Genomic DNA, 16,075 nt, shown 5'->3' with positions numbered 1-16,075 from the left:
TATGTTCTCCTGTGTTCTAAGGACAGGACTTAAACCTAGCTGAGCAGCAAGAAATATCAGTGCTGTCTGGTTAATTTTACCTGTTAAGTCTGATCATGTTAAGAGCAGTACACGCACATGGATAAATTTAGCATTAACTGGCTATTTTCAAAATATAGGCAGGCAAGTGGAGAGAAAATAAACAAAAAAATTCTTAAGGGCTTACTGGCCTGCTCGCGCCCCCCCCCCCCCCCCCCCCAATATATCAATCAAACATATGTTGGGCATATCGCCCAAATTCTCTCCATCACCCCTGCTATATCACTCAAAATTTTGTTGGGCATAGCTCCCAAATCCCACTTCCATCAACCCTGCTATATCACTCAAACGTATGTAGGCATAGCATCCAAATTTCCCTCAATCACCCCCACTATATACTCAAACTTATGTCAGGCATAACGGCCAGACCCCTTCTACCATCCTCACTATATCACAAATTTATATTGGGCATAAGCATAGAGGCCAAATCCCCCTCCATCACAAACTTAAATTGGGCATAACATCCAAAGACCACCTCAATCACCCCCGCTATAACATACAAACTTATATCAGGCATAAAGGCCAAGTCCCCCCTTCATCACCTCCACTATAACACTCAAAGTTATGTCAGGCATAACTCCTAAATCCTCCCCTCTATCACCCCTGCTATATCACTCAGATTTATGTTGGACATAGCACCCAAATCCCCACTCCATCACCCTCACTATATAACTCAAATTTATGTCGGATCTAACATCCAAATTCCCCATCCATCACCCCCACTACATCACTCAAACATATATTGGGTATAAGGCCCAAATCCCCCCCTCCATCACTCCCGCAATATCACTCAAACCTGTTGGGCATAGTGTCCATATCCCTCCTCCATCAACCCCTCTATATCACTCAAACCTGTGTCAGGCATAGCACCCAAAACCCCAGTCCATCACCCCCGTCATATCAATTAGACTTATGTCAGGCATAACGGCCAAAGACCCCCCTCCATTACCCCCACTATACCACTCAAACTTATGTCAGGCATAACGGCCAAAGACCCCCTCCATTACCCCCCGCTATATCACTCAAACGTATGACAGGCATAACGGCCAAAGACCCCCTCCATTACCCCCGCTATATCACTCAAACATATGTCAGGCATAACGACCAAAGACCCTCTCCATTACACCCGCTATATCACTCAAACTTATGTCAGGCATAACGGTGAAAGACCCTCTCCATTACCCGTCCCCTGCTATATCACTCAAACTTATATTGGGCATAACACCCAAGGACCCCTTCAATTACTTTTGATATGACATACAAACTTATGTCAGCCATAGCACCCAAATCCCCCCTTCATCACCCCCATTATATCACTCAAACATTTATGTTGGGCATAGCACCCAAATCCCCCCTTCATCAACCCCACTATATCACTCACTTATATTGGGCATAGCACCCAAATCCCCCCTTCATCACCCCCATTATATCACTCAAACACTTATGTTGGGCATAGCACCCAAATCCCCCCTTCATCACCCCCATTATATCACTCAAACACTTATGATGGGCATTGCACCCAAATCCCCCCCTTCATCACCCCCATTATCACTCACTTATATTGGGCATAGCACCCAAATCCCCCCTTCATCACCCCCATTATATCACTCAAACACTTATGTTGGGCATAGCACCCAAATCCCCCCTCAATCACCACCATTATATCACTCAAACACTTATGTTGGGCATAGCACCCAAATCCCCCCTTCATCACCCCCATTATATCACTCAAACACTTATGATGGGCATAGCACCCAAATCCCCCCTTCATCACCCCCATTATCACTCACTTATATTGGGCATAGCACCCAAATCCCCCCTTCATCACCCCCATTATATCACTCAAACACTTATGTTGGGCATAGCACCCATATCCCCTCTTAATCCCCCCCATTATATCACTCAAACAATTAGGTTGGGCATAGCACCCAAATCCCCCCTTCATCAACCCCATTATCACTCACTTATATTGGGCATAGCACCCAAATCCCCACTTCATCACCCCCATTATATCACTCAAACACTTATGTTGGGCATAGCACCCAAATCCCCCCTTCATCACCCCCACTATATCACTCAAACACTTATATTGGGCATAGCACCCAAATCCCCCCTCAATCACCCCCATTATATCACTCAAACACTTATGTTGGGCATAGCACCCAAATCCCCCCTTCATCACCCCCATTATATCACTCAAACACTTATGATGGGCATAGCACCCAAATCCCCCCTTCATCACCCCCATTATCACTCACTTATATAGGGCATAGCACCCAAATCCCCCCTTCATCACCCCCATTATATCACTCAAACACTTATGTTGGGCATAGCACCCATATCCCCTCTTAATCCCCCCCATTATATCACTCAAACAATTAGGTTGGGCATAGCACCCAAATCCCCCCTTCATCAACCCCATTATCACTCACTTATATTGGGCATAGCACCCAAATCCCCCCTTCATCACCCCCATTATATCACTCAAACACTTATGTTGGGCATAGCACCCAAATCCCCTCTTCATCACCCCTGTTATATCACTCAAACACTTATGTTGGGCATAGCACCCATATCCCCTCTTAATCCCCCCCATTATATCACTCAAACACTTAGGTTGGGCATAGCACCCAAATCCCCCTTAATCAACCCCATTATCACTCACATTAGGTTGGGCATAGCACCCAAATCCCCCCTTCATCACCCCATTATATCACTCAAACACTTATGTTGGGCATAGCACCCAAATCCCCCTTCATCACCCCCATTATATCACTCAAACACTTATGATGGGCATAGCACCCAAATCCCCCCTTCATCACCCCCCATTATCACTCACTTATATTGGGCATAGCACCCAAATCCCCCCTTCATCACCCCCATTATATCACTCAAACACTTATGTTGGGCATAGCACCCATATCCCCTCTTAATCCCCCCCATTATATCACTCAAACAATTAGGTTGGGCATAGCACCCAAATCCCCCCTTCATCAACCCCATTATCACTCACTTATATTGGGCATAGCACCCAAATCCCCCCTTCATCACCCCCATTATATCACTCAAACACTTATGTTGGGCATAGCACCCAAATCCCCCCTTCATCACCCCCATTATATCACTCAAACACTTATGTTGGACATAGAGCCCAAATCCCCCCTCCTTCGCGTCGTATCAATTAAACTTATGTTGGGCATAGCGCCCAAATCCCCCCTCCATCACCCCCATCATATCACTCAAACTTATATTGGGCATAACACCCAAGGACCCCTTCAATTACTCTTGATATAACATACAAACTTATGTTAGGCATAGCACCCAAATCCCCCCTTCTTCACCCCCACTATATCACTCAAACACTTATGTTGGGCATAGCACCAAAATCCCCCATCACCCCCACTATATCACTCAAACACTTATGTTGGGCATAGCACCCAAATCCCCTCTTCATCACCCCTGTTATATCACTCAAACACTTATGTTGGGCATAGCACACAAATCCCCCCTTCATCACCCCCACTATATCACTCAAACTCTTATGTTGGGCATAGCACCCAAATCCCCCCTTCATCACCCCATTATATCACTCAAACTCTTATGTTGGGCATAGCACCCAAATCCCCCCTTCATCACCCCCATTATATCACTCAAACATTTATGTTGGGCATAGCACGCAAATCCCCCCTTCATCACCCCCACTATCACTCACTTATATTGGGCATAGCACCCAAATCCCCCCTTCATCACCCCCATTATATCACTCAAACTCTTATGTTGGGCATAGCACCCAAATCCCCCCTTCATCACCCCCATTATATCACTGAAACACTTATGATGGGCATAGCACCCTAATCCCCCCTTCATCACCCCCACTATATCACTCAAACACTTATATTGGGCATAGCACCCAAATCCCCCTTCCATCATCTCTGCTATATCACTCAAACCTATGTCAGGCATAACGGCCAAAGACCTCTTCCATCAGCCCTGCTATATCACTCAAACTTGTTGGGCATAGCATCCAAACCTCCCTTCCTCCATCCCTGTTATATCACACAAATTTGTATTTGAATTTGTATTTATTAAAATTTCTTAATCGTTACATGTAAAAGCTCTGAGCGATTTACAATATTAACACACATACATAAAAATTTATGTTGGGCATAAGCATAATGACCAAAGAGACCCTCCATCACATCCGCTATGTCAATCAAACTTATGTCAGGCATAACAGCCAAAGACCCCCTCCATTACCCCCGCTATATCACTCAAACCTATATTGGGCATAACACCCAAGAACCCCTTCAATTACTCTTGATATAACATACAAACTTATGTCAGGCATAGCATCCAAATCCCCCCTTCATCACCCCCACTATATCACTCAAACACTTATATTGGGCATAGCACCCAAATCCCCCCTTCATCACCCCCATTATATCACTCAAACCCTTATATTGGGCACATCACTCAAATCCCCCCTTCATCACCCCCATTATATCACTCAAACTCTTATGTTGGGCATAGCACCCAAATCCCCCCTTCAGCACCCCCATTATATCACTCAAACACTTATGTTGAGCATAGCACCCAAATCCCCCCCTTCATCACCCCCATTATATCACTCAAACACTTATGCTGGGCATAGCACCCAAATCCCCCCTTCATCACCCCCATTATATCACTCAAACACTTATCTTGGGCATAGCACCCAAATCCCCCTTCATCATCCCCATTATATCATTCAAACACTTATGTTGGGCATAGCACCCAAATCTCCCTTCCATCATCTCCGCTATATCACTCAAACGTATGTTGGACATAGCTTTCAAATTTCCCCTCCCCCAAATTCTTAAAATATATCAGCCTCCATGCCCCATCCTAATCCCCATTCATAACCCCCAACCTGAACGCTCCCACCCTGGCCACCACCCCCAAAACTCCCAAAGCCTTCAGAAACGTGGTACAAGCATACCACTCATGCGAGCATCCATAAGCTACCAGCATTGTCGTCAGTTTACAATATGGCAGGAGCAGTGGATGCCACCGGGAGCTATATGATTGTACTGCTCTCCTGGCAGCTGTTGGGGGTTTTGGGGGGTGCAAGTTGGAGTGGTAGGATTTGAGCTGGGATTGTGGGTAGAGGCCGGATATATTTGAAGAATTTGACAGGTGGGGAGGTTCTTCAGCCAATAGGTCTACAACTTTTAAAATCGTTTTTTGGGGTGCTTGAGTGGGAGGGGATTTCAGGCGCTATGCCTGACATATGTTTGAGTAATTTAATGTGCTGGGGGGAATGGGGGATTGGGTTTTTAATTTTGTTTTTTCTTCCAGTTAACCACTTATATTTTGAATACAGCTAGTTAAGGCTAAAGTTATCCAGGTACACATACTCGGATAACTTTAAACCTAAACTTGTCATATGGAAACATAGCCAGTTAGCTTTTAAAGTTATATGTGTTACATTACCTGGATAACTTTAGCTGAATATATTCAGTGGGCGCCCTGTCCTGCTGAAAATCTGTGACGTTATCTAGTTAATTTTAGCCAGATAACTTGTCACTCTCTGATTTCATGGATACTGATCTTGTTATTATTAGGAATGCACAAGACAAATTCCTCATGGTGCTCCCTCATAATTCTTCAGACATGTTTGGAACAGTGTCACAACTTGCCATGAACAGAATGGTGCCCGATGTGTTCATGCTGTGGGATGTCACTTATGGTAATATAACCAATACGGACCAGTCAAATCCAGTGCATATAAGTCATTTTTAAAATTCTTTCAAACACGGCCACTCCAAGAGGGCTTAAGGGTAACCTCCAAAACAGTGGCTTCAAGAATTTCACCTATAACACTTCCTAGAAGCCACATTTTAACTACTGGTCAAAACCTCTGCGTGCCATGTGCCAGCATGATACTTTTATTATGAATGGATGTGATTTACCAAACATACCATGTAGTCCATTGCCTTGATACTCAGCCAATGGGGGAACACTGGCAGGAATAAAATACTTACAGTAGACATCAGGGAGTCCAGGAAACTGCCAGAAAAGACTGATCCAGTAGCAAATGATGTAGTCATGTAAAGTGTCCTCTTGGTATCCCTTGCACTCAGCTCACCAATCTGTTCAATAAACTGGATGTTTGACGTATTCTCTAAGAGACATAATGTAGCTCATTTATTTTTTATCCAAAATAAAATGAAACTTCACCTTAAGATGTTCTTTCTGTGGCTGATGTGGACCATCTTTCTGGTTATTTTACTAAATGTCTGCTCTGTGTCCTTAGTTCTTCGCTGTGTGCACTGAATGAGGATCTTCTATCATAAGGTAACTTGTTGCTTGATTTGGGGATGGCTGGGGTCATAGGGGTCATGGTTGAAAAATCATCTGCTGCCAGAGGAGACCTTCATAGATTTTCTCTATGGTCCTGCTACTACTGTCTTCTTACTGCTGAGCATGGTTACGCTTTGCCTAGTGTCACCACCACTACCTGCACCATTAATATCATCAATAAGTCTACCCCACCTCACCACAGTGCTGTATATGGGGGAATCTTCCATTTATGGCTGTGCTAAAGACCTGCAAATCAGCAGTCAAACAATAGAGGAGGTAAGTTTATCTAATAAAGACGTCTGCCCCCCCCCCCCCCCCCCCCACTGCCTCCCATTGGCATATCACTAGTTTGTGTTACTGACTGCTTAGATGAATATCATGTCATAGAGACTTGAGGATTGTTAATGGAAGAAAAGACAGGAGTCTACCAAGGCTTGGCCAGTGTTGGATGTTGCTAATCAGTGCACTTTTATTTATTATTCCAATTTAATCGCCAAATCTGGGTGGTGCTCATAGCGACTTACAGCAAAACAAAAAATGCAAAGATATTAAAAATGTTTAAAGCAACAGAAAAACATAACAATTACCAACAAATAGCAATAAGCAAACAATTTATAAACAAGTCATCTATTTATGACCTAAAATAGCTACAATTAAAAATCAAAATATAGCAACTGAAACAATTAACTCATTAGTCATAAATGTATATGGCACTCATTAGTTGAGTGATTCAGTGCATGACAAAGAGAGAAAGGCTAAACATCATACAAGTGTCAGGGGTTATGGCTTAGCCTGCGGCAGCTAAGAGATGAAAGATGACACCTGTTGACCTTTCCATGCACTAGTAGCTGTAGTATATGAGAGGCACAATCCCGGGTTTTCCCACTTGCTCTCTGCTGTACAGTGAAGAACTGGAGTCCCAGGTCTGGCCCCCTACAGCAGTGCAGTCTATATCTTGCCAAGCTTCTCCCCATTAGTGGGGGCTAAGGGTGTCAACATCACTGCTAAAAGTGTAAAGTCTCCTGCCCCTTCCCACTCTGTGCCCAGAGACTCCTAGTAAAACAATTACTACAAAGTGTGAAACGCTTTTGAGTTGTCCAGTCTGACACATGAACTGAAGGGGCTGTTGTCTTCTCTGTCAGAGAGAGGAAGCCCTGCCCTGCTGTAACAGCAGAAACCTGGAGCCATAAGCCACTATAAATAAAGCCCCGAGCATCCCACCTAAAGGACAACATACTCAGCTCAGTGATGACGGGAATCCTTCTGTGGGATTCTGGGACCTGGCTCTCCTCTGCTCTCCATCTTCTGAACGGGTCTGCACAAAGGGGCAAAAATGAAAGCATGAGACAGTGAGTGATGGCTGCAGCAAGCACGGACTGATTTCAGGACTCACGATTTCAATTTGCTGTAAATAAGGGTGGGGGGCATGGGGAGGGGGGTGTCCCGAGCAATGAACAGAGTCAAAAAAATTAGATTCGGGACAGAAGGTGTACCGACAACTTAAAACGGCTCTCCTCTATAGTCACCCAAAATCAGATATGAGGCACTATCCCAGTCAGGTGTGTATGGTGTCACTATACAGTGTTACATGTTCTTCGAAAGGAAACATCCCCCAGACTTTAGACAAAATGGTTTCCCCCAAAGCTTCATGCATCTGTGCTCCCTGCAGACCTTTAAACCTTTCCCTTGTCCTATCAGAGAGAGACTGGTAAAACATGGGCCCGGCAGGCTGACAGGGTAAGTGCAGAAATGTTTTGAGGACTAAACCTTTTCTCAGTGTAGTTATTTCCTTTCCTCCACCCCCCCAGGGGATTTATAGCGTTACGCCCCTCCTGCCCCTGCTTCCCCAACAGCTAAGTATTTCTGCATGGCCAGCCTTCTGCCCTCCATGGGGAAGATGCTTTCAGCAGGGATCGCAAGGCTTTTTCCCGAGCTACATTTTGTTCTATTGGTGCCTTGCAAAGTGTAATGATTTGTGTGAGGCATTAGTCCTATAGTGGAACAAAAGCTAATCCCCAAAAATTACTCACCAAAATTCTTTCTCTCTCTTTCTCTCTAGGAACACTATCTTCACTGCCAGATTTAGGCACAAGCTACCTATTAAACTATAATTTAGGAACTCAGATTATAAGGTGCCTCTAAATACAAAAACAATTACTAAATTTCAGATTTTACATTTTTCTTAATTCCTATGGGCCTCTTAAATGTGACATAGTTTAGGTCCTTAGCATGTCTTAATCTGGCCCAGATTACCTTTAAGGGTGAATTTTAAAGGCGTTGCTCATGTTAAAATGCTCATATACATGAGTATATAGGCCATGCATGAGCAACGCATATTTTAAAAGTCACAAATTGTGTGTGTATATGTGTGTGCGCATATTTTTAAAAAAGGGGTGAAGTTGGAACATGTCTGTTGCGAGCGCAGGAGAGCAGTCACTTGCTCGAGAGAGAGTGTGCCCTTAGGCCATGGCATGGCCCCAGAGGAAGACACCAGGGTGTGTGCCATGGCAGGTGAGATATATCCGAGCATGGGTGAACAGGCGGAAAACTTGACGCACTCGAACCTGAATGCACCAAGAGGAGAAAGCAAATGTTGCTTACCTGTAACAGGTGTTCTTACAGGACAGAAAGATGTTAGTCCTCACATATGGGTGACATCACAGGATGGAGCCCAATCACAGAACACTTTTGTCAAAGTTTCTAGAACTTTGACTGGCCCCTACTGGGCATGCCCAGCATGGCACTAACTCTGCAGCCAGCAGGGGTTCCCCTTCAGTCTTGTTTAAAAAGCTACAGGAAGTGCCGAAAAATAAAATAATAAACGTAATGAACCCAACACTGCGGGGCGGTGGGCGGGTTTCGTGAGCACTAACATCCTGCTGTCCTGTGAGAACACCTGTTACAGGTAAGCAACATTTGCTTTCTCAGAGGACAAGCAGGATGGTAGTCCTCACAAATGGGTGAGTACCGAGCTGAGGATGTCCGAGTATGCACCAAATGTACCCAAGATGTGCAACAGGCACAACAACTGGGGTGGAATTTGGCCGAGGGCATCCTGAACCCTAACGGGCAGCGGGAAGGGTGTTGGTACGTCAAGTTGTGAATAGGTTACGCAGGACAGATTGGCCGAAGATGGAATCTTGTTCAAGCAATAGTGGGCTGTAAAGGTATGGAGAGAACTCCAGGTGGCAGCCCTGCAAATGTCAGGAAGCGGCACCGAGCGTAGGTGCGCTACTGAAGTTGCCATGGCCCTCACAGAGTGTGTTTTAACACGGTCTTGAAGTGGAATGCCTGCTTGCTGATAGCAAAAGGATATGCAGTCCGCCAACCAGGAGGAGAGAGTCTGCTTACCCACAGGCAGCCCTAATTTGGTGGAATGGAAAGAGACAAACAATTGAGTGCTTTTCCTGTGGGCAGCTGTACGGTCTAGGTAGAACACTAGAGCCCGTTTACAGTCAAGGGTATGCAGAGCCTGCTCTTCTGGATTGGAATGGGGCCTGGGAAAAAAGGTAGGTAGTATAATGGATTGATTGAGATGAAACTCTGATACTACCTTAGTCAAGAACTTAGGGTGAGTGCGGAGTACTGCCCGGTCCTGCAGAAGTTTAGTGTAAGGCGGATAGGTAACTAGGGCCTGTAACTCACTAACTCTGGAGCCGAAGTGATTGCCAAAAGGAAAATCACTTTCCATGTGAGATAGCGAAGTTCACAGGAATGGAGAGGCTCGAATGGTGGTTTCATGAGCCTTCCTAAAACCAGGTTGAGGTCCCAAGAAGGGGCCGGAGGACGCAGTGGAGGCTTGAGGTGAAGCAAGCCCTTCAGAAAACTTGTTACAAGGGGTTGTACTAATATAGGAACATCCCCAACACCTTTATGGAAGGCGGCCACCGCACTAACATGCATTCTGATGAAGGAAGTTTTTAGACCTGACTCCGACAAGTGCCAGAGATAGTCCAGAAACTTTGTGATTGGACAGGTAAAGGGGTCAAGGGATTGAGAAGAGCACCATGACTGAAACCTGTTCCATTTGTAAGAATAAGATTTTCTCGTGGAAGGCTTCAGTGAAGCAATCAGGACACGGGAAACTGATTCAGAAAGGTTAAGTGGCTGAAGGATTAACCTTTCAACATCCATGCCGTCAGGGACAAGGCTTGCAGATTGGGGTGGCGCAGGCACCCGATGTTGTAGTGGAGCACTCGGAGAGCGATCCCACTTCCTGAGAGATGTGTGTCCTTGGGCCGCGGCTCGACCCCAGAGGATTCCGAAGAGGGCCACGGGAGGCGTGGCATGCCCGAGCATGGGTTGGACGGAAGCAAGACTGGAGTGATGACCAGGCGACAGGCCCTCCTCCGGACCTGCACGCTTCGGAAGACCCAACAATGCAATGTTGGTCTTGTGAACAGTCCTCCGACTGTTCCCAGCCCTTTCGGACCTGCCGCAGGGTACTGCACGAAGCGGCAGGCCGGACGGAGGCCAGGACAGCGAAGACTGGAACATAGATTCAGACGAGACTCAGAAGCAGGGTACTGGACGTGCAGACATAGACTCAGAAGCAAGGTACTGGGAGTGCAGACGTAGACTCAGAAGCAAGGTACTGGACGTGCAGACATAGACTCAGAAGCAGGGTACTGGACGTGCAGACATAGACTCAGAAGCAAGGTACTGGGAGTGCAGACGTAGACTCAGAAGCAGGGTACTGGACGTGCAGACATAGACTCAGAAGCAGGGTACTGGGAGTGCAGACGTAGACTCAGAAGCAAGGTACTGGGAGTGCAGACGTAGACTCAGAAGCAGGGTACTGGACGTGCTGACGTAGACTCAGAAGCAAGATACTGAAGGTGCAGAGGTAGATTCAAAGGCGAGGTACTGAAGATGCTGAGGTAGGTTCAGAAGCGAGGTACTGAAGGTGCAGATGTAGACTCAGGAACAAGGACTGAAGGAAGACATGAGCACAGTCCCTCAGGGCACCCTGCTCAGACCACTCCTGGGACTGAGTCACGGGCCACCCTGTCCCACGCATCCCCAACACTGCCTTGGAGGGCAGGTCACGGACCACACTGAGAACGGGAAAGTGCAGGAGAGATCCAGGCAAAGCGAACTCCGATGCTGGGATACTGACATCCGAAGCCCCGTCGGCTGGCAGGAAGGGAAGCTCCAAAGCACAGGGACGAATCCCACCTGTTGGCCACTCCTGGGCCCAACAGGCCAGAAGGCTCAGGAGCCAGACAAAGACGAAGGGCAGAACATATGGGACTGGATCAGGAACTGGATCTGGCACCGACATCAAGGTAACAGGGAAGAAGCTGGTTTGCTGCACACCGGCAGCCAGAGCAGGATTTGCTGCACACCGGCAGCCAAGGCAGGAGACAGGGTCAGGAACAAGGGCTTCTCAGAGACTTAGAAACGAGGTACATGGCTTGCATCAGAGATGGCCCTAATCAGCCCGCCCCGAGGGCTGGTCACGGACCACGGCGTGGCTTGCCGCGAGATACCAGGACACTGGAGGACACAGGATCAAGATGATAGCTTTCAAGAGATTCAGAAGCAAGGTACTTAGCTTTCAGGCGAGTTTCAGGAACAAGGTGCAAGGCTTGTAATATCTGGACTGGATCATGGATACCGGATTAGGAATCAGACCTCAAGGCAGGAGCAGGAACAAGCGAACATCAGGACTGGAACAACTGGAGACATCAGGACTGACAAGAAGCTCCGACAGGAAACATAGAACACTTAGACCTTGCAGAGGGCTGGAACTCAAGGCAGCTCCTGGAACGAGGATCTCAGGAGTGACCAACTCCTTGCGAAGGCAAAGACAGACTGAACGTTGAATCCCTTTGTAGAGCTGAGGTGGACAACGCCCAGGGAGGAGCCAGCAGGGGCCACACCTGGCTGGCCCTTGAAGAACAGACGAGAGGGGCGCGCTCGCGCCCTAGGAAGCTGGAGAGATGAGTGCTGGAAGCTGGTGGCGTCCTCGGCCACGTGGAGGACCCATGGAAACAGGCAAGCAGCGAAGCAGGCCTGCCCTGGAGCTGGAGAAGTGGCAGGCTGCTGGAGCGGCTTCCAGCTACAAGGACGAAAAGCAGGAGAGCAGGAAGAGAGCTGGAGAAGGCTGACTGCAGGACGAGCCGGTAGCTGTAGCAGGCTGCAGGCAGAGAGGTAAGGCTGGTTGCAGGGAAGCTGGAAGAGCGGTTGCAGACCGCAGGCAAGGTGGGGAGCTTCAGGCACCGGCAGGGACGGCCTCCCTGCCGGGCAAGGACCCGGACTGCAGCGACGGGCACCGGCAGGGACGCCCTCCCTGCCGGCTGAGGACCCCGGGAAGGCAGAGGCACGTTGGGGAGAGCCCGGACAGACAGCGGGGTTCCCAGCCGCGAGGGAGAGCTCGCGGTGGGTCGGCCCCGCTGCACGGAGGAGCAGGCAGCCGGGGAGGAGCCCGGACACCGTGGAGGGACCGCAGCAGCGGCAGCAGCGTCGGCGGCTCGACTAGCCACGTGGAGGTGAGGGCCTGCCCGCGCTCCTCGCGGGCAGGATCGTAAAAGATGTTTTGCGTAATCAGAAGTGGGTCCTTTCCCAAGGGAATATGCCTGCGAATGGAGAGATCCTGAAGTACTGGAAACCACACTTGGCGAGGCCAGTGAGGTGCTATCAGGATCATGGTTCCTTTGTCCTGACGTAACTTCACGAGAGTCTTCGAGAGAAGTGGAAGTGGAGGGAAGGCATATAAGAGACCTGTCTCCACAAGAGGGAGAACGCATCTCTTGGTTGTGAGTGTTGGCTGCGAGTGAGAGAGCAAACGTTCTGTACTTTTCGGTTTTGACATGTTGCAAAGAGATCTATATGAGGGTAACCCCATTTTTGGAAGATTGAGTCTGCCACTATGGGGTTCAGAGACCACTCTTGCGGTTGAAAGGTGCGACTTAGCTTGTCTGCCAACACATTGTCCACTCCCGGCAAGTAGGTGGCCCTGAGGTACATCGAGTGGGAGAGGGCCTCCGCCCATATCTGCGCAGCTTCCTGACACTGAAGGTAGGAACCCGTCCCTCCCTGTTTGTTGATGTACCACATGGCCACCTGGGTGTCCGTCTGAATCAGGATGACCTGATTGGACAGGCAATCCTGAAATACCCTGAGAGCATATCTGATTGCTTGCAGCTCCAGGAAATTGATTTAGTGTTTGGCTTCCTCTGGAGACCAACTTCCTTGTGTCTGCAGATTGGCCACATGGGCTCCCCAGCCGAGATTGGAAGCATCGGTGGTGAGAATTATTTGAGGGTCTGGAGGTTGGAAGGGCAAGCCTTGGAGGAGATTGATCTGATTTTTCCACCAGGTGAGAGACTGACGGAGTGAGTCGGTGACGTGGACAATGGTCGACAGGGGCTGAATGCATTGAGTCCATTGTGACCTTAGAGTCCACTGCATGACTCTCATGGCTAGGCGGGCCATTGGGGTGACCTGAACTGAGGACGCCATGTGTCCCAGTAAGATGAGAAAGCGGCGTGCAGTCATGTGAATGTTTTACGATATTATTGTGAAATCATGGAGTGTTAACTGTTGAATTTCCCTGTTAAATCTACTTCAGGTATGCAATCCAGTGAATTTTTAGGGATAAGTCCCTAATATTAGTTTGGAATAATTTGATATGGTTTCTATGAAACCTATATATATGAGTGTAATATTTATGTTTTTGTTTTTACTATTATTATTATGTATGTTTATTATGTATATCGCCTAGGCCTTCTAGTGTTAGGCGATTAATAAATTTTATTAAATAAATAAAAATAAATGTAGCGCTGACACTGCAGCTGGTGTGCAAGAGAGATGAGAGTGAGAGCTCATTGTCGAGGTAGAAAAGCTTTTGCCTGCAAGGTGTCCAAGTCTGCCCCTATGAATGATAAGGTTTGAGATGGGACTAAGTAGGATTTGTCGTATTTGACGAGAAATCCTAGCGAACTCAGCGTGTGTAATCGACTAGATAGGGGTAGACATGAACACCTTGAGTCCTGAGGAAGGCTGCAACTACCACGAGACATTTCGTGAAGACTCGTGGTGCAGACGCGAGGCCGAATGGAAGCACTCGGTACTGATAGTGCTTGGGGCCTACCAGAAATCTCAGGAATTTGCGATGAGATGGAGTTATCGCAATATGAGTGTATGCGTTCTGGAGGTCTAGAGAGCAGAGCCAGTCTCCTTGTTGCAGAAGAGGAAGGAGGGAACTCAAGATTACCATCTTGAACTTTTCTCGTTGGAGGTACTTGTTGAGGGCACGTAGGTCCAGAATTGGATGAATGCCGCCTGATTTTTTGGGGATTAGAAAGTACCGGGAATAGAATCCTAGGCCTCGTTGGGAAGAGGGTACTGGTTCTATTGCTGTGGACTGGAGGAGGAGGGAGACCTCCTGTTCCAGAAGTGGTGAGTGGTCAGATGTTCCTCACATCAGCCGAGATGGGGAGTCTGGTGGGATGGAGAGAAAGTTCAGGTGATAACCATGAGAGATTATGGTGAGGACCCATTGGTCTGAGGTGATTGTGTGCCACTCGTTGTGGAAATGGCACAATCGACCTCCCACTGGTATCTGAGGCACTGGAAGCTGGCTGCTGCTCTCTATGCAGGAGTCAAAAACTGGAAGCAGGGCCCGGCTGAGGAGCTGCTTGGTAGCAGTGTCAAAGATATCATAAGATGATCTTATCTCCTGCTTGCCCGCCTCAAACCCTCTGTTTACTAGGGTTTGAAGCTGTTCCTGGAATTGCTGCGGCAGGGACTCTGCAAAGTCCTGTATCTGCTTGAATAAGACCCTGTTGTACTGGGTCATATACAGCTGGTAAGAGGCAATCTGAGAGATGAGCATTGAACCCTGGAAGACCCGGCGTCCAATGGCATCTATAAATTTTTGCTCCTTGCCTGGGGTAAAGGAAGTATGAGGTTTTGCTCTCTTTGTTCTCTTTTGGGCAGATTCCACGATGATAGAGTGGTGATCCAATTGAGATTTTTGAAAACCTGGGGCTGTCTATACCAAATAAGTGGTGTCAGCCTTCCTGTTGACTGGAGCAACAGAGCCAGGGTGTTCCCAGTTCTTTTTGAGGAGATCCAGAAGAACTTGGTGAATGGGGATGGAGGTTATTTCCTTGAGAGCATCCAGGAATTGCAACAACTCCATCATTTGGTGCCTGTCATCATGCTCAGTCTGTAATTGGAAGGGAACCAATTCAGACATCTCCTTCACAAAGTTTATGAAGGAAAGGTCCTCTGGAGGAGAACGCTTTCTGCTTTCAGAAGGAGAAGGTGGTGAAGGCAAGTCATCGGTGTCTGGTGAAGAATCATCTGTCCAGGTATCATAGGGATTGGCATCTGCCCCTCTAGGAGCCCTAGGGGGACAGGACGGTGGAATCCCTGAAGGTCCTGGTCTAGGCTCTGAAGGAATCGAAGGAATAATTGGAGGCACCGATGAAGGCATCGAAGGCACCAGTGCAGGCATCGATGAATGGATCGGTGGCGCCGACGGACATATTGGCATCGATGGACGTATCGGCATCGATGGCTGAGGCATCGGTAGGTCTCCCGATGGAGGGATGCGGAACGGTGTTTCTCCTCCTGAAGACAAGGTAAGCGGAGAGGGCACCAGAGCCATTGGTGACCCGGGATCCGTCGGTGGAAAAGTGGC

The 16,075-nt window shown here is 47.9% G+C and overlaps 1 protein-coding gene across 1 annotated transcript in view; it reads right to left on the bottom strand.

Moving 5' to 3' along the window:
* The window catches only part of LOC115092424 (calcium-activated potassium channel subunit alpha-1-like), a 315,025-nt gene that overhangs the window by 13,948 nt on the left and 285,002 nt on the right, over nt 1-16,075 (bottom strand). The window contains exons 23-24 of the mRNA XM_029603258.1: nt 7,658-7,735; nt 6,102-6,241 (exon numbers count right to left, since the gene is read on the bottom strand). Coding sequence (XP_029459118.1) covers nt 6,102-6,241; nt 7,658-7,735 — 218 coding nt within the window. The remainder of the gene's footprint in view (nt 1-6,101; nt 6,242-7,657; nt 7,736-16,075) is intronic.

This window comes from Rhinatrema bivittatum, chromosome 5, assembly GCF_901001135.1.
Source record: "Rhinatrema bivittatum chromosome 5, aRhiBiv1.1, whole genome shotgun sequence".
NCBI classification, from domain to species: Eukaryota; Metazoa; Chordata; class Amphibia; order Gymnophiona; family Rhinatrematidae; genus Rhinatrema; species Rhinatrema bivittatum.
The sequence above is the reverse complement of the archived record's forward strand: the minus strand, read 5'-3'. Positions and strand labels throughout refer to the sequence as shown.